The sequence below is a fragment of the Tamandua tetradactyla genome, chromosome 15, assembly GCF_023851605.1.
Source record: "Tamandua tetradactyla isolate mTamTet1 chromosome 15, mTamTet1.pri, whole genome shotgun sequence".
In the NCBI taxonomy this organism is placed as follows: domain Eukaryota; kingdom Metazoa; phylum Chordata; class Mammalia; order Pilosa; family Myrmecophagidae; genus Tamandua; species Tamandua tetradactyla.
The window spans coordinates 10,723,380-10,744,687 of NC_135341.1; the positions used below are offsets into that span (position 1 = coordinate 10,723,380).

At 37.7% G+C, this 21,308-nt stretch overlaps 1 protein-coding gene and 1 long non-coding RNA gene across 5 annotated transcripts in view; one reads left to right on the forward strand and one right to left on the reverse strand.

Annotated features, from left to right (window-relative positions):
* The window catches only part of LOC143656926 (uncharacterized), a 45,901-nt gene that overhangs the window by 8,548 nt on the left and 16,045 nt on the right, over positions 1-21,308 (forward strand). For 2 of the 4 annotated variants that reach the window (XR_013162638.1, XR_013162639.1), the window contains exon 3: positions 1,655-1,738. This is a non-coding gene — a long non-coding RNA (uncharacterized LOC143656926). Of the gene's footprint in view, positions 1-1,654; positions 1,739-6,203; positions 6,414-12,989; positions 13,263-21,308 lie in introns of those variants that run through there. The other 2 variants (XR_013162637.1, XR_013162636.1) reach the window with 2 other exon arrangements.
* Positions 7,403-21,308, reverse strand: part of GXYLT2 (glucoside xylosyltransferase 2) — a 154,870-nt gene continuing 140,964 nt past the window's right edge. Inside the window, exon 7 of the mRNA XM_077128688.1 lies at positions 7,403-17,503. Within this exon, the coding sequence (XP_076984803.1) occupies positions 17,321-17,503 (183 nt within the window). The 3' untranslated portion in view covers positions 7,403-17,320. The remainder of the gene's footprint in view (positions 17,504-21,308) is intronic.

Sequence of the window (21,308 nt, forward strand, 5' to 3'; positions counted from 1 at the left end):
AAACTAGAACAGTAACCTAATAAATCCCCTTGTAAAAGCCAATCCATTTCTGGTATATTGCATTCCGACAGCTTTAGCAAACCGAAACAGAAAGGAAGGGAAAAATATATTTTTATTTACTCAAATAACTGATGAATAATGTTTCATAAAGCAATTCAAACAATACAGGGGAAAATAGCCCCTCATCACCATCCGTGGTAATGGATGATGGGGAAGTTAACACAACACTGTGAAAGTGATTAACACCATTAAATTGTATACTACAAAGTGGTTAAAGTAGGAAATTTTATGTTGTATATATGTTACCACAACAATTTTTTTTTAAAAAGTACAACACCAAGACGATCCCTAATATAAACAATGGACTTTAGTTTATAGTTTAAGTATAATAATATTGGTTCATCAGGTCTAACAAAGGTGCCACAGTAATGCAAAATGTTAATAATAAAGAAAACTGAGGGGAGGGGAACATATAAGAACTCTGCACTTTCTGTGCAATTTTTCTGAAACCTTCAATTGCTCTAAAAATAAAAAATAAAAATTTAAAGATTGGATCATGTCACTCTTCTACTCATGACCCGACAGTTGCTCCTCATTTCTTGTGGAGTATAAGCCACAGATCTTGTAATGGCCTACAGGGCAGCCCTTTAGGCATAATTTGCCACTCCTTTTCCCTCCTAACCTCCTCTCCTACCACTCCCCTTCTCTCCCTTCTTCAAGCTCTGCCAGCCTCACTGGCCTCCCTGATGTACCTTGAACCCACAGATTTATTTCCCCATTTAGGCTCTTCCTTCTGCCTGGAACACTCTTTCCTGGGACGTGCACTTAACTCCCTCACTTCCTCAATACCATCTTCTCAGTGCAGCCCATCCTGATCGCCTTAATTGCTGTGGCAATCTCCACGCTCCCTCTGGGCTCCTGGATACCCCTACCCCACTACATTTGTTTCTTTTGTCTATAGCACTTTTCATCTCCTAACATGTTGCACAATTCACTTTTTTTTCTTTTGCATGGGCAGGCATTGGGAATCGAACCTGGGTCTCCGACATGGCAGGCAAGAACTCTGCCACTGAGCCACTGTTGCACTGCCCAACATAATTTACTTTTTAAATTGAGTTTCTCATATGTCTCTGCATCAGTAGAATATCAGCACTGCCAGGGCACTATGTTTCAGTCTCTGTTTTTCTTCAGGTGCTTTGAACAGTGTCTGCACACCATAGATGCTCAATATATAAATCATTTCCACATAAATACATTGAAATAGTTACTTTGAGCTTCAATTTCTCTCTCAGTCTATAAACGGTAACTTATTAATCAGCATTTGGATTTTTTCCCTTTGATGTGGGATTGTTCCAATTTATCTCACAAAGACTTATTTAAATCTTATTTTGCATGGTACTTCAAAGTAAGGATAAAATATCACTTATTTAACCAGTCCTCTATGAATGGATATATAGGATTGTTCAATTTTTTCTATTATAAGCAATGATCTTCTATAATCCAAATCTCAGTGTCCTCTTACAAAATAGAATTTACTTCATAGAATGAGGATTAAATGAGATCCTAGAAAAGTGCCTGGAAAACTGTTTGATATGTTTTTGTATTATTATTACTATTACTTCTAGTATTACCACATGCCTTTTTATTTTTCTAGGAGCAGAAGTGCTGGATTTGTGCATTTTTAGTCAATACTGCCCACTGACTGTTCCCAAACAGCTTTCTCACCTTCCCGAAATGTGTAAGTATACATGCCCTTGTAAACTTGGTGATTTTTGTCAAGATGATGAGTTAAAAAAAATGATACCTCTGTGTTGTTTGATTTACATTTTCAAGAATTATCAATTACTTTGAGCACTTTTCCCACATTTTTTGGCCAACATATAATTTCATGTTTCTTTATGCTTCACTCCCTAACAACTGCTGAGACAACCCAGTCATGCTGATTAGATTTGGGTGTCTTTTGGGGATTGTCATAAGGCAAATCACTTCTGCAATTGCCCAACTGGATGTGGATATTATTAATTCACCATCCCAAAGGAGGGGGCTACTAGAGTAGGGAGGGGATCAGCCTATTTCAGCAAAGCCACAGGCTTGAAACATAAGGCAGACCCAAGGAAATCCTCTGGGCCCAATATTTCCTGCATAAGTATTACATGCCAGCAACTGGTCTGTGGTGATGGTAGTGAACAGAGCAAACAGGGTTCTTTTCCTCATAGATCTTATTGTCTAGTGGGATTGATAGAAATAAAGAAGTTGACTGTTAAGTAAAAGCCCAGGAATTGCAAATTTCCTAAATGCTTTGAAGAAAGTAAGAAAGCATGATATAAGAGTAACATAGGGTAGCCATTTCTGGCCAGGAGATGGTGAAGGTGTCTCTGGGGAGGTGTATTTGGGTGGACACCTGAAAATGAGCCATGAGGAAACAAAAAATGTAAAGGCTTTGAGGCAGGAAATGGCGTGGTGTGTTCAAGGAATCTGGAAGAGGGCTGGAGCAGGGTGGGTGAAGGAGAGAACAGGACAGCAATAGGTAGACAGAGGCCAGGAACTGTGGGTCTTTTATGCCATGATAAAGAGTTTGGTTCTCATCTTAAAGGGCAACAGAAAGACAGTGGAACGTTTTAAGCAAGGAAATGACACAATTAAATTTATGGTTGTCAAAATCATCATGGTTTCTTATCCAATCTTTCTAGGAGCCTATGATAGGACACTCCTCTTGTAGGGATAGTCTGGTTCTTGTTGCCTCTAGCATGTTAAAAACTACAATTGATTCTACTCCACCTAGACCTCTTGGTCTCAAAATTTAGAGTGAGTTAGAAATTTTTGGAGATCTTGATGAAAATGGGTATATCTAGGTGCTTATCCCAGAGTTTTGGTTTAGTAGGCCAGGGGTGGGAGCCAGGAATCTCCATTTTAGCCAACTCTGTGGTCACTGGTTCTCAAACTTCAATGTGCATTGCAATTACCTCATCGGGGAGGTGCTTATTAAAACAGAAATTACTGGGCCTCATCCCCTAATTTTCTCTTTCAGTGGATCTGGGGTAAGGCCCAAGAATTTTCATTTCTAAAAACTCCCCAGATGATACGTATGTGCTGGTCCCTTTTAAGAATAACTGCCCAGACCTATTGTTGACTGAGACATTTTTATTAGGTTCCTTCCATGGAGATGTGACCCATCCAATTCAAGGTGGGCCTTAATCTTTTATTGGAGTCTTCTAAGAGCTCAGGGAAAGAGAGAGAGCTTAGAAAGAAAATGGCCCAGGAGAAGCCAGAAGGACCCACAGGAGCTGAGAGAGCCATTCTGAAACCAACCTAGGAGAGAAGCACCAGAAGAAGTCACCATGTGTTTTCCCATGTGACAGGGGAACCCTTGACACCATTGGCCTTCCTTCAGTGAAGGTGTCCTCTTGTTGATGACTTAGTTTGGATATTTTCATAGACTTAGAACTATAATTTGTAACCTAATAAATCCCCTTTGTAAAAGCCAAAAAGTAAATAAATAAATAAATAACTACTAGATCACTAGGGTGATTCTAGTGAAGATGATCCTCTTTGAGAAACAGAGACTAAAACTAATCTAACCAGTAAAACGTCCTTCACAATACTTCTCTGACCTATCTTTCAATCCTCATCTTGTTCTACCCACTCTCTGCCCTGTGCCACCTCCTAGTATTCTTGGCTCTTGGCACAGAAAACTTCTCACCATTCTTGGAACTTATCGTGGCACATTTCCAGGACTTTGCACATGCTGTTCCTTCTCCCTGTGAGACCTTTCCCCCAAACATCCCCTTAAAATTCAGCTTAAATGTTATCCCTTCTATGTTGAGTATCCTCAATTTCCTGCTAGAGATTTGTTGTTCCTTTCATTGGATTGCCTGACACATTATATATGCCTCTAACATAGGGACTTAAAACTATTTGACCAAGACTTGTAGTAAAAATTCATTTTACATTGTGTTCTAGTTTGGTAGCTGCTGGAATGCAATATACCAGAAGTGGAATGGCTTTTAAAAAGGAGAATTTAATAAGTAGGTAGTTGACAGTTCTAAGGCCGAGAAAATGTCCCAATTAAAACAAGTCTATAGAAACATCCACTCAAAGGCATCCAGGGAAAGATACCTCGGTTCAGGAAGGCTGATGAAGTTCAGGGTTTCTCTCTCAAGTGAAAGACCACATGATAAACACAGTCAGAGTTTCTCTTTCATCTGGAAAGGCACATGATGAACACAGTCAGGGTTTCTCTCTCATCTGGAAGGGCACATAGTAAACACAACGTCATCTGCTAGCTTCTTCTCCTGACTTCCTGTTTCATGAAGCTCCCCGGGAGGTGTTTTCCTTCTTCATCTCCAAACGTCACTGGCTGGTAGACTCTGCTTCTCGTGGCTATATCATTCTGCTTTGCTCTCTCTGAATCTCCTTTTTCCAAAATGTTTCCTTTTTTATAGGACTTCAGAAACTAATCAGACCCACCCAATGGGTGGAGACATGTTGTCACCTAATCCAGTTTAACAACCACTCGATTAAATCACATCATCCAGGGAGATGATCTAATTACAGTTTCAAACATACATGCTGAATAGGGATTAGAAGAATTGGCTGCCTTTACAAAATGGGATTTATATTAAAACATGGCTTTTCTAGGGTTCATACATCATTTTAAACCAACACACGCCTTCATCTCCAAAGGTCCCTGTCTGTGGACTCTGTAGTTATTGAGTTTTTGCTGCTCTAGTCATTCTCACACTTTCTCCAAAATGCTTCCTCTTTTAAAGGATTCCAGTAAAGTAATTGAGCTGGTCTGAATCTGTGGTGGACCCCAGAAAAGCCATGCCTTTTGATCCTCATTCAATATTGCTGGGTGGGAGCATTTTGATTGTTTCCATGAAGATGTGACCTACCCAATTATGGGTGGTAATTTTTGATTAGATGATTTCCATGGAGGTGTGTCTCCACTCACTGAAGGTGGAGCTGCTTGCTGGAATCCTTTAAAAGAGGAAACATTTTGGAGAGAGTCCCTTTTTGGTAGAGTCACGTGAAAGCCAGCAGATGCCGCCATGTTCGCCATATGCCCTTCCAGCTGAGAGAGAAGCCCTGACTGTGTCTGCCATGTGCCTTCTCATTTGAGAGAGAAACCCTGAACTTCATCAGCCTTCTTGAACCAAGGTATCTTTCCCTGGATGCCTTTGATTGGACATTTCTATAGACTAGCTTTAATTGGGACATTTTCTCGGCCTTACAAGTGTAAACTAGCAACTCATTAAATTCCCTCTTTTAAAAGCCATTCCATTTCTGGTATATTGCATTCTGGCAGCTAGCAAATTAGAACAGTAAACAAGATCCACCTGGAATGGGTGGAGTCACATCACCCTCTATTCATAAGTTAATACCCAAGATTGGGTGAGTCACATCTCCATGGAGATAACCTAATCAAGTTTCTAACCTATAGCACTGAATAGGGATTAGAAGAAATGTTTGCTCCCACAAGATTGAGTAGGATTGAAACATGGCTTTTCTAGGGTACATAAATTCTGTCAAACCGGCACACATGGTAAACCTATAAACATATGCTCATATATTATATATCATTAAAATATAATTTCATAAAGTAATGCCTTAATAAATGTGATAAACTCTGATATATTCTACTCTATCACTTTTTTTTAATGCTGGCTGCAGCTTTTTAAATTGACTGCAGTATGAAAAACACAACTCTAACGCACACTTCTCATATTGCCTTATAATTATTTTTGTATTCATCTCCTCCATTAAATATAGGTCTCTTTGAAGGTAAGGATGTGTCTTACTCATTACATCTCTCCAAAGCCTTTTAGGGAGTTTAGCACTTAGTAGATATTCAATAAGTATTTAATGGATGAGTGAATGAATGAACATAAATGTCTATTACCTTTTATTTTTTTTGTTCAGTATTGATCCAAATAGTAATAACTAGTTAAACACAAGTCAGTTGGACCAATTATTGAATCTACTGGATACCTCTATGTAAAGATATGAACATTGGCTCTTACCTCTCACCATATAAAAAATTAACTTGAAATGGATAACATACCTAAGTGTAAAACCTAAAACTATAACATTTCTAGGAGAAAATATTTGGGATAGACAAACATTTCTTAGAACCCCAAGTATAAAATTAAAACGTTGATAAATTGGAAGTTTTCATCATAAAAACTTTTGCTCTTTGACAGAGACACCATTAAGAAGATAAAAAAAAAATCAAGACTGAGAGAAAATATTTACAACATATATATCAAAGAACTTGTATCTGAAACATATAAAGAAATTCCAACTTCAATAATAAGACGCAATAAAAAGCATGGACAAAACATTTGAACAGACAGTTCCTCAATAATATATATAAATGGCCAATAAATATGAAAAGATACTCAATATCATCAGTCATTAGGGAAATGAAACTTAAAACCATGATAAGATACCTCTTCACAACCATTAGACTGGCTAAAGTTGAAGACTATCCATATAACCTCAGTGAGGATGTGGACCAACTGGAATTACTACTGTAAATTTAAATTGTAAAACCACTTTGGAAAAGTTTGGTAGTTTCTTAAAAAGTTAAACGTACACCTACTGTTTTGGTTTGCTACAGTTGCTGGAATGCAACATACAAGATATGGAATGGCTTTTAAAAAGAGAATTTATTAAGTCTCAAGTTTACAGTTCTAAGGCAATGAATATGTCCAAACTAAGGCATCCAGACAAAGATACCTTGGCTCAAGGAAAACCAATCTGGGAAGGTATGTGGCTGGTGTCTGTTGGTCCTTGTTCTGGTTTGTTGCTTCCACCTCTGATGCCAGTAGTTTCCTCTTTAAGCATCAGTGGGCTTTCAGTTAGTTTCTCCAGAACACAACTCTAAATTCTGGCTTGCTTAGCATCTCATGAGAAGGCACATGGCAATGTCTGCTGGGCTCTGCTCTTGTTTGGGCATCTGCTCTCTCTGTCAGCACTCCAGACATCTCCAAACATCCATGTCTCTGTCAGCTCTGAAGCAACTGTCCTCCAAACATCTGCATCTGAGGTTTCTCCAAAACGTTTCCTCTTTTAAAGGCCTCTAGTAAACTAATCAAGACCCATCTTGAATAAGTGGAGTCATATCTCCATCTAATCAAAAGGCTACACCCACAATTGGGTGCATCACATCCCCATGGGGATAATCTAATCAAAGATTCTGCCCTACAATATTGAATCAGGATTAAAAAAAACAGCTGCCCCCACAAGATTGGATCAGGATTAAAACATGGCTTTTCTGGGGTATATAATAGTTTCGAACTGGCACACCTACCCTACAACTCACCTATTCCACTCCTAATTTTTACACAAGAAAAACAGGAACATATGTCCACACAAAGACTTGTACATGAATGTTCATAACAGCTTTATTTATAATAGCCAAAAACTGGAAATAACTAAATGTCTATCAATGGGTGAATGTGTAAACAAATTATGGTAAATTCATAGAATGAAATATTACTCAATAATAAAAAGGTATGCTGTACTGTTACATGCAATGGCATGGATGAATCTCAAAATAATTACACAAAAGAGCACATACTGTATTTTGCTTTTACATAAAATTTTAGAACATAGAAATACATATGTAATAACAAAAAGCAGATCAACTGATTGGCTGGGGACAGGGGTGGAGGAAAGGAATGGATTGAAAGGGGGCATAAAGAGCCTTTTGGTGGGGGTGAGGAGGAAATGTTTGTTATCTTGATTGTGGTACTGGTTCCAAGGGAACATATATAAGTCAAAATTCATCAGATTGTACTGTTTAAATATGTGTAATTTATCTTATTACAATTAACAAAGTTGCATGAAAATATTAATGATTTAGTTAAACACAAATCAGAAATGAAAGAAAACCTAATCTAATTATACAGTGCATGCAAAAATACATACCTCAAAAACAGTAAGGAAGGGAAAATAGAACTCAAAGCATTTGGGGATCTTTGGAGTTAAAATAAATAAATCACTCAACTATGTTACTATTCATAACGCAATTAAAATAATAGCCATGCTATAGACCATAGTGTAAATGTTCTAAATGTTGAATAAATAAAATAATAACAGCTAATAAAATTCAGTGATGGGAAGTAAGTGGACATATAAGAATATTATTTTCCAAATATTTTATGCAGAAGTTAATGAAAAGTTTCTAAAAATGGAAATAAAGATTAAAAAGAAGACGTCAGAGTCTCACAATAAGTAAAATAACATCATAGGTATTATTTAATTCAATTTAGTACTCAAACTAAAAAAAAGATTTACCAATTGCAAATAAGACAAAGGCTTGAGTACAAGTGGTTTATTTGGGATATGATCCAAGGAAATGCTTATGGAAGAGTGAGGGAGTGAGACAGGGAAGGGAAAGCAGCTAATAAAAAAATCTATTATTGAGGAAGTTACTCCTTTGGGCAATATAGAACTTAATCCTGCTGGGGAATTTGAAAACAGATGCCCCAGAGCAATCCCACCTGTCTTTGTTTCCTCGGACTGCTGTAATAAAGTACCGCAAACTAGGTGACTTACAAGGACAGAAATGTACCGTCTCACAGTTCTGGAGGCTAAACATTCAAAACAAGGTTTTGGTAGAATCTGCTTCCTGTGAAGTCTGTAGGGAAGAATCTGTTCCATGCCCGTCTCCTGGCTTCTGGTGGTGTTTTGCTAGTGATTCATTGTTCTCTGCCTCTGCAGTCACATGGCATCTTCTCCCCTCCTTATCAGTACACCAGTCAGGTTGGATTAAGGGCCCATTCTATGCCAATATAACTTCATTTTAACTCACCTTAATTCCATTAGTGAAAATCCTATTTCCAAATAAGGTCACAATCTTGAGTACTGGGGATAAGGACTTCCTCATATTTGGGAGGTGGGGGGGGGAGGGTCACTATTCACCATCACATCACCACCCAAGGGAAGAGGGAATAGGCATACTTATCTACTACCCCTGTCAGTCAGTGGTTGAGGTCTTCTCTCAGAAGGTGTTAACAGTCTACTGCTACAGGCAAAAAGAACAGGCTGAAGTAGCAAAAAGGAGCCCCCAGGCAAAGACTCATAGGGGCTGGGAATTAGATTAGAAGTGGCATTTTGCAATTAAATGTGCTAAAGGAGGGCATGTTACCCTGGTCATCTACTACATGGTAGAAACTATAGGATATAAGTAGATATACTTCAAGAAGCACACCCCACCAGACACATGCAAACACCAGCAGAGTTTCAAGGGAACTGTTATAAACAACTATCAAGCTTTAAATATTCATTATACCATAGCTGACACGTAATCCTTTTGTTTTTCCTTCAACCCTATGTTCAGGCAATCATTTATTATAATAATGAAATTACAAAATAACTCAACTTCCTAATATGACATTTAGGCTTGTTTTGCCACTAGACCCAAAGTAGTAGTGCCAAGGAAAGAAATTCTATTATTTTGAAAAACCCCAAGTGTTCTGTGAAGAGGCACTCCCAGGAGTATCTTTATTGTCATAGTCTAAGAAGATAAATCTACACCCATGACTTTGAATTATCACCTCCGGGGGGTTAAGAGAACTATATAAAGAGTGGTGGTAAAGCACTGTGGTCTGAGATCAAGTTTATGAGAATGGGTCTGCCCTTCCTCCCAAAAAATCATATCAGATTGTTGAATCACTTCTTGTTTAAGGGCTTTATGTGGTTAATGGTAGTTCTTAATGATGGAAAAAAAGATATATTACAATTTTCAAACAAACAAGAGAATAATTTCCTTGACATTTTGACTCAGGTTGGCAATACCATTTTCCAGGAAGATCCAGAGACAATGTATTTTTCCAAAGATGGAATGAGTCTATTGAAATTATATGAAAATGTTTATGGCTGGACTCCTAGAATGATGTGTGGTTTTTAATAAAATAGTAATGAAAAAAAGCATTGTTAAAATGACACATTTCCCTTGGCATCATTTGAGCCTTTGGATCTAGAGCTATTTTTGAACTTTTCACTTACATGATACCAATACATTCCCATTTCTTCCTGTACTACTAGAAGTTATGTTTGCTGTCACTTGCAATTGAAAGAGTTTTAGGACTAGAGAAAGTGGTACCATAAATAAGGTGATTTCCATGCAGCCAAAATCCAGCAAATATCCACCACAGAACCATAAAGAACAGATTGTGGAAATACAAAATGTTTAAGTAGAAACTTAAACATCTGTTGACATTTTTTTTTGGTCATTTTATAGATAAGTAAATAAATTTCCAGAAAATTAAGCGATTTAATAGGCTCATACATTGAGACTTTATAGGGTGGTTATTATAGCTTGTATCCAAAACATTTACAGGAAAATATTTTTGAGAGTAACATTCAAAAATCAATATAATGCATTGTAAAGTTTTGCTGGTAGGAATTGGTCCCAGTTCATGCTGCAGCTGAATCACTCATTTATTTATTCATTAAATATTTTTGAGAAGTATGTCAATCATTGAGTTAGATTATGAACATAGAGCAGCAAGGTCCCAGCTATCAAAGAAATTTGTGCTATTGGGGAAGGCAGTCAATAAACCAATTGTTTTTCACAAGTAAGTATTGTTGCTGTTACAATAAATATCGCAAAGAAAAAGTGCTGGGGGATATGAGTGAATATAAGAGAAGGATCTGCCCTTATATGGGACATCAGGGAAGGCCTCCATGAGAATATGGCATTTAAATAGAGACCTGAAGAACAATAGACATTTGCCAGGTGAAAGAAAAGTGGGAAGAAAGGTGGAGAGTTCCAGGTATATGGAAGCCCTGAAGTGTGAAAGAGTTTTGCTTCCTAAGGGAAAGAAAGCAAACCAGTATAAATGGAAACTAGTGAGGTGGAGGAAAGTAAATAAAGATGAGGCTGGGGAGGTAGCGGAGGTAGATCACACAGGGACTTTGTGGGATACTTGGAAAGGTGTTTGAATGTTATCCAAAGAACAGACAGGAGGCATTAAAGGGCTTGACATGGGGTGTGGGTGGCTTGTGGATTGGAGAAGGCCAGAGTGGATGCAGAGAGGTAAGATACATTAGAGCAGCAACCCAGCCCAGAGATAGGGACCCAGAGAAGTGGTTTGAGTGAAGGGAGGAGTGAAGATGAATAGAAGAAGCTGACTTAGATCATATTTAGCAGGTAGGAGCCACGCTTTCTTTTATTTCCCTGTACACAACTGAATTGTATTATATGCTCTCACTTGCAATTCAAAGAGTTTTTACTACTTCCAAAATTGGTACCAGGAGTGTGGTGGCTTAGTGATGAAGTCATGATTTAGTGATGAAGACAATGTGAAATAGGAAGAAGGAAGAAATAAGGCTTATGTCCAGGTTTCTGGGATAAAGCATGGGGGGATGTTGGTGATATTTACTGACTTATGGAGCAATGGAGGAAAAGAAGAAAGGGGACTATTAAGGGTTTGTGATGAGGTTCTTGAGAAGGGGTTACTTTTGAACGGTGGGCTAGGTAGGACTTGACAGGAAGCAAACAGAAACAAATTGCAATGGCAATGGTAAAACTACTGAAACCAGAGATTCTCAAACTCTTCCACATAAGTTCCTCTAAAAAGAAAAGGAAGATAGAACTTCAGCTTGTGAGTCCTCTGGCAGGTAAATAACTGATATCATTGCAGATTAATAACTTGTCACTCTTTCAATCTGACATTCTTTAAAAATCCACTAGTCATTTATTTAGTGGAGGCAAGGAGAACCAACAAGGATTTTTTTTTTTATTTGAATGACAGGTTTTACTTAAATTCACCCAAACTTAACTATTACTACAATAAAAAAAGAATAGTAATGCAAGGTAACCTGCTAGGTTAGGACTGGCATTCATTTGGATCCTGAGTTGGTCCAAACCAACAGATTTTGATGTACCACAGCTGATGGCTTCCTGTAGTGTCAGCTAACATGCATGTACTGAGAGTCTACCACATGCCAAGCACCTGTTATGTGCACAATCCCTTTTAATCATCACAACAACCTTGACAACCTCACAACAATTCTCACAACACTCTACTAGATTAAGGCTGCAGGCAGCATAGGAGCCCATTCTAGTGGGTGAGAAGTCTGAAGTGCAGAGGGAGGGTAAGGTGACCCGGTCACAATCAGAAAATGTTGAAACCAGGATTTAAACTCAATTTTGCCTAAATATAATGCCTGAACCTCACTACACATCACATAATAATTTGAGCGTAAGTTTCCAGTTATCCCAGAAAACCATTTCCCAATACCTTAGTATTTTAAATGTTTTAAAATAAAAGGGGAAAACTCAATAGACAAATTGAGTACACTGTGTTGATTTTTAAAAGACATTAGGGATTGAGAAGAAAAATTTCTTAAATAGATTTAAAGATCTTGATATGGCTCAGTTAATGTTGACATATACTAGCTAACTTAACAAGTTAGACTCTATTTTGCTATGGAAAATGTAGGAAAGTGCAGAATGAATTTTCACACTCTCCAAACTTTCTTTCTTCTCTCTTAACACACAAAGCACCATTAAAACCAAATAACATAATTCATAGTATGTGTGTCATAAATAAATCAGCATTTTAACAATGATTTTAATAGACTAAACTACTTGCTAACCACACATTTCTTTGAACATTAGGACTAATATATTCAACTAGAAAATAATAAAGTTACATTTTAAACTTGAAATATTATAAAGGAAAAGAAACACACTTCAAAAACAACACAAAAGCCAGGGTATGTTTTTAATTAAAAAAAAGTTAAAACAGGACATGGCACCTAAAAAGACAAGATAATAATTAAATCATGGTAATTGTCTTCTTTTTAATTTGCTGTAATAATTCCTGTCCTTTGGAGTTTTCTTTTTGATGTTCATTTCTTCATGAAAAGATTACCCTCACCAAAAAAAAAAAAAAACGTTTTGTAACACACAAAAAGTGTATTCAAGTTCTCCTTGGGGGCTATAAAAAAATGGGTGTGCTTTTTTTCAGAGATATCCAAACCTGTAAAACTGCTGAAGCAGAAATTCGCACCTAATTCTTATATACTCAGGCATATGGTGATACAAACATAAGTGCTTTATCTTGAAGACTCAAGAGAATATATCCAGTTTTGACCTGTGAAGAACAGAAACTGGGACAAAGCTCTCCATCTCTTTGCCAAAGACATCCCATCAGCTTTAAATATCAGAACTGCAACTGAGAATTGATATGACCTAAGGTTTCACTATCTATTGTTCTTTAATTCACAGATAATAAACAAATGCTGGCTCCTCCTTTAAAAGGAATATATATTGTGTGTGTGTGTGTTTTGTGGTGTTTGTTTTCCAGTAAAAGTCATATCATAAAGATTTGATGTAAAAAATAGAATATAGTTCTGTCTGTACAGGCATCCCCAAGCTCTGTCACTCTGCCACTAAAGCCACATCTCTTGGTATGACTCAGAAGCTTACTTTTTATAGCTAGGAAGGGAAAGGCAAAAATTAAAAAGTGGAAGATGATAAAGTAGGAAAGGAAGAGAAAAACATAAGAAAGGTTGCCTACCATTTTATTAAAGAATATAATGATTTCTGCTTCCATGGAATTCAACATACTTCTGAATTCAATCATGAAATCATATTCATTTTGGTTTATTAAACATGCAACTTATCTTTTATACATAAATGTCAGGCAACATTTATACATAAATATAAATTTATATGAATGTTACCCTATTTTCAGAGTGGGCTGAAGTGATTATTCCATTATTGAATCACTTTTGTGGCTATGAATAATAAGGTTTTGTAGGCTTTGTTTTGTTTTTGCTTGCCAACACCATAATTGCAAGGAGAAATACAATCTAACCTCTATACAAATGCCCATTTTCAAGATAAATTAAGTAAAAGTCACAGCAATTTGCAATGGAAGTACTGAATGGGAAACAGAGATTATTACAAATAAATAGTAAAGCTTATGGCATTATATTTGAGATGTTAAATTGTCATTTTGGAAGTTGAAGGAAAACTGAAATTGATTTTCTAGCAGGTTAATGTTTTAAATATTGGGATTTTCAACATAAGTCATGATATTTGTGAATTATATTGGAAAAAAAAATCAGCAAGAAAATATTGTCAGCATTTTTGGTGAACCTGCTATTGAAAACCTCAATCTCAATGCCTATAAAAATATCGTCACATTTTGCTATTAGAAAGTGTTCACTTACTCCCCAATGCTACAGTTATATGCATCAAATATAATTTTAAAAGACGAGAAGAGAGGAGACCAGAGGACAGGACAGGACAGAGGCAGGACAGGAGAGGCGAGAACTCGCCCCATGCTTTTCTCAGTACGGCATGGGTAATAGAAACTTTGGCAAACTTCAGACCACAGACTGATGTTTTAGAAGTCTTGAATTAAAACTTGTGGTTCCCAGACTTCAAAAATGCTAATTAACAGTTTGCTGGGAATTGTCAAAGGTGGAGAAAATACTGCCTCGTGGTAACATTCTAGCTATAGAAAATAATTAGCACTTTCAGCAGTGGGGACTGGAAGAAGAGCAAATCATCATTGAATTTTCCAGAAACTCACCTCAAACTTTAGGATTCAGCAAAGGAGTTCCAAGGTAGAAAATCACACCAGGTTTCACATCTCATGTTACATCTAGAATGAACTCATTCTAGAATGTTCTAGAGTTCCATTACTGATCTCTACAATTATTCAGACCAGCAACTAATAGTTAAGAGTTGTGGGTAAACCTGGCTTTCATAAAAGGAAAGGCATTACCATACCTGAAGTCTTCACAGCAGATTTTTTTGTGGGATTTGACAAAGGAGGGCTGTGACCCACCAACAAATCTGAGTGATACTTGTGGATTTTTTTGGCCATGCTGAACAAGTGGAAAGAAAACTGGAATGAAGTCAGGAAATCATGTTCACATCCTGTTACTTTCACTAAAAGCTTACTTGTGAATATAAAAAGCCTGTTTTCCCCCCATCCGAACGACAATCCAAAACTGCCCATTATAAGAATGAAAGGCCTAGCCCCAAAGATATAAAATAATGTTGTCACCTCTAGTAGTGCAATAAGGAACATAAAAGACATCAGCAAAGATAAGAGTTTCATATCAAATGGTAGTTTTCTTAACAAAAATAACAACCACAGGCCATCCAGCTCGATCAAAAGTAAAACGCAGATTATTACCCTAACATTTTATATTTAAATTTGTTACTGCCCTAATGGTGCTGCCTACTAATATCCATTCATGTCTGTATTACTTAGGGTTCTCTAGAGAAACAGAATCAACAGGGAACACTTGCAAATATAAAATTTATAAAAGTGTCTCACGTGACCACAGGAATGCAGAGTCCAAAATCCACAGGGCAGGCTGCGAAGCCGATGTATGACCTGGATGAACTCCGCAGGAGAGGCTCACCAGCCAAAGCAGGAATGGGACCTGTCTCCTCTGAGTCCTCCTTAAAAGGCTTCCCATGATTAGGTTTAGCATCACTAATTGCAGAAGGCACTCCCCTTTGGCTGATTACAAATGGAATCAGCTGTGGATGTAGCTGACGTGATCATGATCTAATCCTATGAAATGTCCTCATTGCAACAGACAGGACAGCGCTTGCCCAATCAGATAAACAGGTACCACAAGTTGGCCAAGTTGACACATGTCCCTAACCATGACAATGTCCATATACTTCTTTGCAGTGCTGACATTTTCATATATTTTTTCAGGGTAATAATGTTTTCTGTTGCTATAATAGTCTACGATATCCTAACAGACTCCATTATATAGGATACCATACTTACATTAATGAAATAATTTTTCATATCATAGTTTTAGATTGCTTTTTATGTGATGAAAAGTACTTAATATTTCTATTTCCAAAAATTTCTCTGTAAAATGAGGTGCATAGTATACATACCTCTGTGTTCTGTAGAAAAATTATATTGGATATATTGGGTTTGGTTTTTTGCATGTTAGAAGCTCCTTATTTACACAATGGGGATAATACATGCCCTAATAATTTTGCTAGGCTGCTGCAAACATCAAGGAGATTATTTATACACAAGCCATTTGAGATGTCCTTACGCTGATACCAACTACATGAGCAAGTAGGGATTACATCAGATCTCTTTAGAGAATAGAATATAGAACTTCTTCTACTGTAGCTAGGAGATAAGACCTGCCCAGTTCCTTGGCTAACACCTGGGTAACCCTAGAGAAAAGAAATTTAAAAGAGGCCTTTCTAGAGTTGGTAAAAAGTTGAATTTTCTTGCCAATGGAATCAACTGAACTCTTCATTTGATAGACATTAAATTTGAAGTTGGCTTTTGATTTCCACCTATTGCCTAAGAGCTGAAAAAAGAAAGATGGTCACACCTACTGATGACTTAAGAGACAAAATGTTTTTGTCTGTTGGCAAACACAAAATCACATCTCTTTGCTAAACAGACCCCTTGGGTTTAACACAACTACTGAATTTCCTTTCAGAAACAATGTACTGTAGCATAGAGTTTTCTTCTGGGTTAGCCTTCTTTTTTAAGTAACACCCCCAGACATACTTCAGGCCCAGTGAACTGAATCTGAGTGCTTCCCTCAGAAATATTGTAAATAAAGGACTACAAACCCAATCTTCATCATACAAACCCAATAACTCTTTTGTCTCCCACATAAAAACCTCAGCAAAAGGGCCAGGTTTTGCTCAGACGGCCTGTTTTAGATCCGTGCTTTAATGGAAAAGACAACCAGCAAACAAATATAGGGATAGAAAAAAAATGTCAACCACATTAAGTTGACAACAATCTTTTACATTAGTTGGTAGGACTATGGCCCATCTAATGTTGATTTTGGCACACTGATCTATATTTTCTAAAAGATTATTTTTTTACAACTAGGATGTATTACTGTTATAACAAGGGTGGGGGTTAATTGCATAGACAGAGCCTCAGGATTGCTACAGAAATATAACAAGTTACAAGTTACAGGGTCTCAAACTGAAATGGTCTCAGACACTTAGGAATTGGAATGCTCACAAATGTTCCTTTTCACACTCAGCTTACACTGTTTGAACAATGTTATATGAGTAATAATTAAAAACAAACAAACTCAGACAGATAAACAGCATTTTAGAATAAAAATAAAGAAAATCATATTCCCTTTTAGGGGCAACTAATTTTGCAAAATTTAACAAGGCTTAAATTCAACAGTCATGAAGCACCATTAAATACTCAAATAAAAAAGATCCAGGCAGCTTAAAAAATAGTATTTCCTTGATCATGAGATGCCTAGCTGACTTTGCCTGCAATCCAAAAACAGAAAGGACGAAAATAAGAAATATTCAGTGCATCTGATTGGCGCCAACATGGATGATGACGTGCTTCTCATAAACTCTCCTCATTGTTTTCTCAATCTGCTTCAGAAAAACTTGTGGGATTCGTCCACATAAAGTGTGAACCGTCTCCAAAAACTTTAGCTGAAGAGGGTAATACATGGATTGAAAGAGATTGTCTTGAAAGGGAAACTGAAAGATGATAAAAAAAGAAAAGAAAAAGTTTATTTTAGTAACTGAAATACCAATTAACATGCAAACAACTTACACTAGAGAAATGAAACTGGGGAATTTCTACAAGGATGCAGTCACAGGTTTTGTATGTTCTTAGATGCCCTGCAGTAAAAAGGTCCTTGGGGACCTAGCCTTAAATCATGACGTGGCTGTGTGACATCAGACAATCACTTAACCTCTCTTGGCCTGAGTTGCTTAAACTCTGGGAAAAAAAAAATTATTTAGGCCCTTAAAGCTCTTAAAATCTAAAGACAAAGTATATCTCTAAGGCCAACACATTCTGTATCTGGCTCATTCTTGTTGAATAAAACCAAGACTCAAGTAGAAGTCTGCCACAACAAAACACTGAATTCTTCCTATTTTTTTTAAAACCTTTGAGCAACGTCAAAGAAGCGAGTTACGGGTATGTCTAGAGTAATTTCACGAAATTGAGAGTTTAGCAATTACTAGTAAAATTTGTTAGCGATGAGCTTTAGTTTCATAATTCAGGTACCAAATATTGGTTGTTTTTTTCCACTTAATATTGGGCTTTTGTGTTGTTGTTGTTGTTGTTTTAATTCTCCTGTTTTCCCACAGAATGTGTTCATGAGCCGTATTTTCCCAAATAAATCATTCGGACCATTTAATTATGAGCATGTGTCAGTTTTATTGCAATCTTGTTGCAAAGGAAAAGGCCTCTAATAGGCCATCAAAGATTCATTCTTGGCAAGAACATTTTATAAAAAAGACTTAATGGGGGAAGGAATCAGCAGAGTGGGTGGGTGTCTGGTTTCCTAGAACAAGTCTTAATCTCTTTAAAGTTAATTAGAAATATTGCTTAAGCATGTTTATCAGAAATGTTCATTTCTTCCCAGAAGGAGATTATGCATTACGCAACGCAAGAAGCTTCCGTCCCAGACCAGGTTCTGTCCCACACCACTCTTTCTTCCCTAGCAGAATGTAAACAATCTATAAACCCCTTGAGGCCAGGCTTGACTCTCCTTATCACTCTATCCCAGTGAACAGAACAGAATGGGTCAAAAACTTGTTCCTTGATCCTTCTCTTTCCCTCCCACCCCTCAATCCATCAAAGAGTCCTATAAATTCTTTATTCCAAACATGGCCACTTCTTTCCATCCTCCCACTGCCATGTAAGTCCATGCCACCCCCCTCTTTCTCATCTGGATGGTGGCGATGAGTCTCATAAACAGCCTTCATGTTTTTACTCGTGCACTGTGCTCACCAAGTTGCCCGGGTAAAAGCATAAATCAGAGCATATCACTATCCCATAGGCAATTAGAATAAGATTCAAACTCTCCCCTTGTTCTAATGGTGCTATATGACCTGGAAGCCTCCACTTTCACCTGTTCTTCTCTTCCCTGACCTCCCATTCTGCTCACTGTAGCCTCTTCCCTGTCTCTCGGGCACACTAAACTCATCCATGCACCCAGGACTTTCCCTGGCTTATTTCTTTTGTTTAGCAGAATTTTCCCCTAGCTACTACCATCTACCAAGTGTCAGGCTTGTAGAGGCTCCCACCTGGTTAACGTAACACTCCTCTCCACCCCACCACTTCTCTTGCAGCGCTCTGGTGCCTTTTTATTTTTTGCCATGGGCAGGCCCCAGGAAGCGAACCTGGGTCTCCAGCATGGCAGGTGAGAACTCTGCCTGCTGAGCCACCGTGGTCAGCCCTCTGGTGCCTTTTTAACACCTTTCAACTATCTGATATGATCTTTACGTGAGTACTGTCTGGCTTCCCCCACTAGAATATATGCTTCATAAGAACTTGGGCTTTGTCAGTCTTGTTAATTTCTGAATTCCTAGAACTTAAATTGTTCCTGGCATAAAATAGGTGCATCATAAAATGACTGTTGAAAGAATTACTGAAGGAAGTCTGATAGATGACTTACCTTAAGTCATGATGGGAGAAAACTACATCAACTCTCCACATAAGCACATACATTCGCAGGGTTAGGGTTAGAGTTAGGGTATGTGAGTGCATGAGAGACAGAGAGAGATGGAAAGGTGGAATGGGGAGGCAGGGTGAGAGGAAAAAGAGATGAAAAAATGGCATGGGGGAGGGGAGAGATAATATTTTCAGAGAGAGATGAAGGGAGAAAGAAAAAAATATAGATAGCGAGGGAGAAAATATTTATCAGCAGGAAGAGAAGAAGAGAGAGAACAAGTGAGAAAGTGAACAAGGAGTGAAAATTACCATCAATACATCAAAACAACTTCTAACTATCAGGCACAGTTGTATGTCAGGAGCTGTACTAAAAGTTTAAAGACCATTATCTTGTTGAATTCTCACAACACATTTTTGAGGCAGATAAAATTATTATCCCCATTTCACAGATGAGGAAATAGACAAAGAATGTAAAGACAAAGCGTTAATGACTGATTACCAGAAAGTGACACAACTGGGATTTGGAGCCATGTCTAGACATCTCCAAAGCCAAGCTCTGACCCCGCTACATTTTGGTGCACAGCACTGCTAAAGGATGGGAAGTATATCCCTTATGATCGGGTCTGTCTGAATTTCTCAAATTTAGAGGTGAGTTAGTGATATTCTTGATCAAAATGCCTGGGTGAAAATGTTTAGTCCCAATTGAGCAATGTCATTGAATATTCTAGGCAGGATCACTGATGAAACAAAGTTAATTGTTCCTCTTTCTGGTACCCCAGAAAACAAGTAAGTTATAACTCAAGAGATCCAAGTGAAAAGAAAGGATGGGAATGCTGAAAACTCATGCTAAGGCTGGTTGTCACTTTCCATGGGTCCTTCTTGCTATCCATTAAATGATCAGTTTGTTCTTGGGAGGAAAGAAATCGTCAAGCTGTGGTCAAGTTGATGGCCATGTACTCTGTGATCAGAAAGGTGAGGGCAATAGGGATTGTCTACATTCACCTTGAAAAGTAAGGTAGAGCTCAGACGTCTGAGAACCCACTTGCTAGATGTGCCAAAAGTATTGCCAAAGATGGGCAACTGGATACACACTCCTCAGCAAGCAAAGCCATTCGTCTGATACTCCAGCCCTGAGCCTGCTCAATGGCCATGGCAGGACTAGGGAGGTGAATAGTTAATGCCTCCCTTTTACTTTGGTGCTTTTTTGTGTGTATATGTGTGTGCATTAGAATAAAAAAAAAAAAAAGAACCACAATCACTCAGTTCCCAACCAGAGCTCACAGATGACAAAAGAAATCTGAGAGCTGCTCTACAGTGCACAAAACTGCTGCATCCTCGTTGAACTTCCGCTTGTACTCCTAAATGGGTTTGCTCCTGGAGTCAGTGCTTGAATATCTGAATGCAATATCATATCACTAAGTACAGAACAAACTTCTTACATAATTAAATTATCTGGCCTTTGAAAAATCAAATGGCAAGAAATACAAGAGAAGAAAGAGGTGTTAGCTTATATGCATACTACACAGAAGACAACCATGAATTTCAGAGTCGGAATTCCACAGTTGAAATTCTCTGGGACGCTCTATAGCAAAATGTACACTTTCATACACGCAAAAAAAGCATTTCCACATCATGGGATTTACACCCCACCACACACACACCCAAGTCCATTCAAGAAACTCTGAGAGTTCTTTGATCCTTTAGAAAAAAAATCTCTGCTAAAGTCCACATACGCTACGTCAGGGGTTGACAAACTGTTTCTGGAAAGGGTAGGAGAGCAAATATTTTAGACTTTATGGCCCCGTCTCTGTTGCAACTACTCAGCCCTGCTGTTGTAGAGCTAAAGACAGGCAATATGAAAACAAATGAGCGTGACTG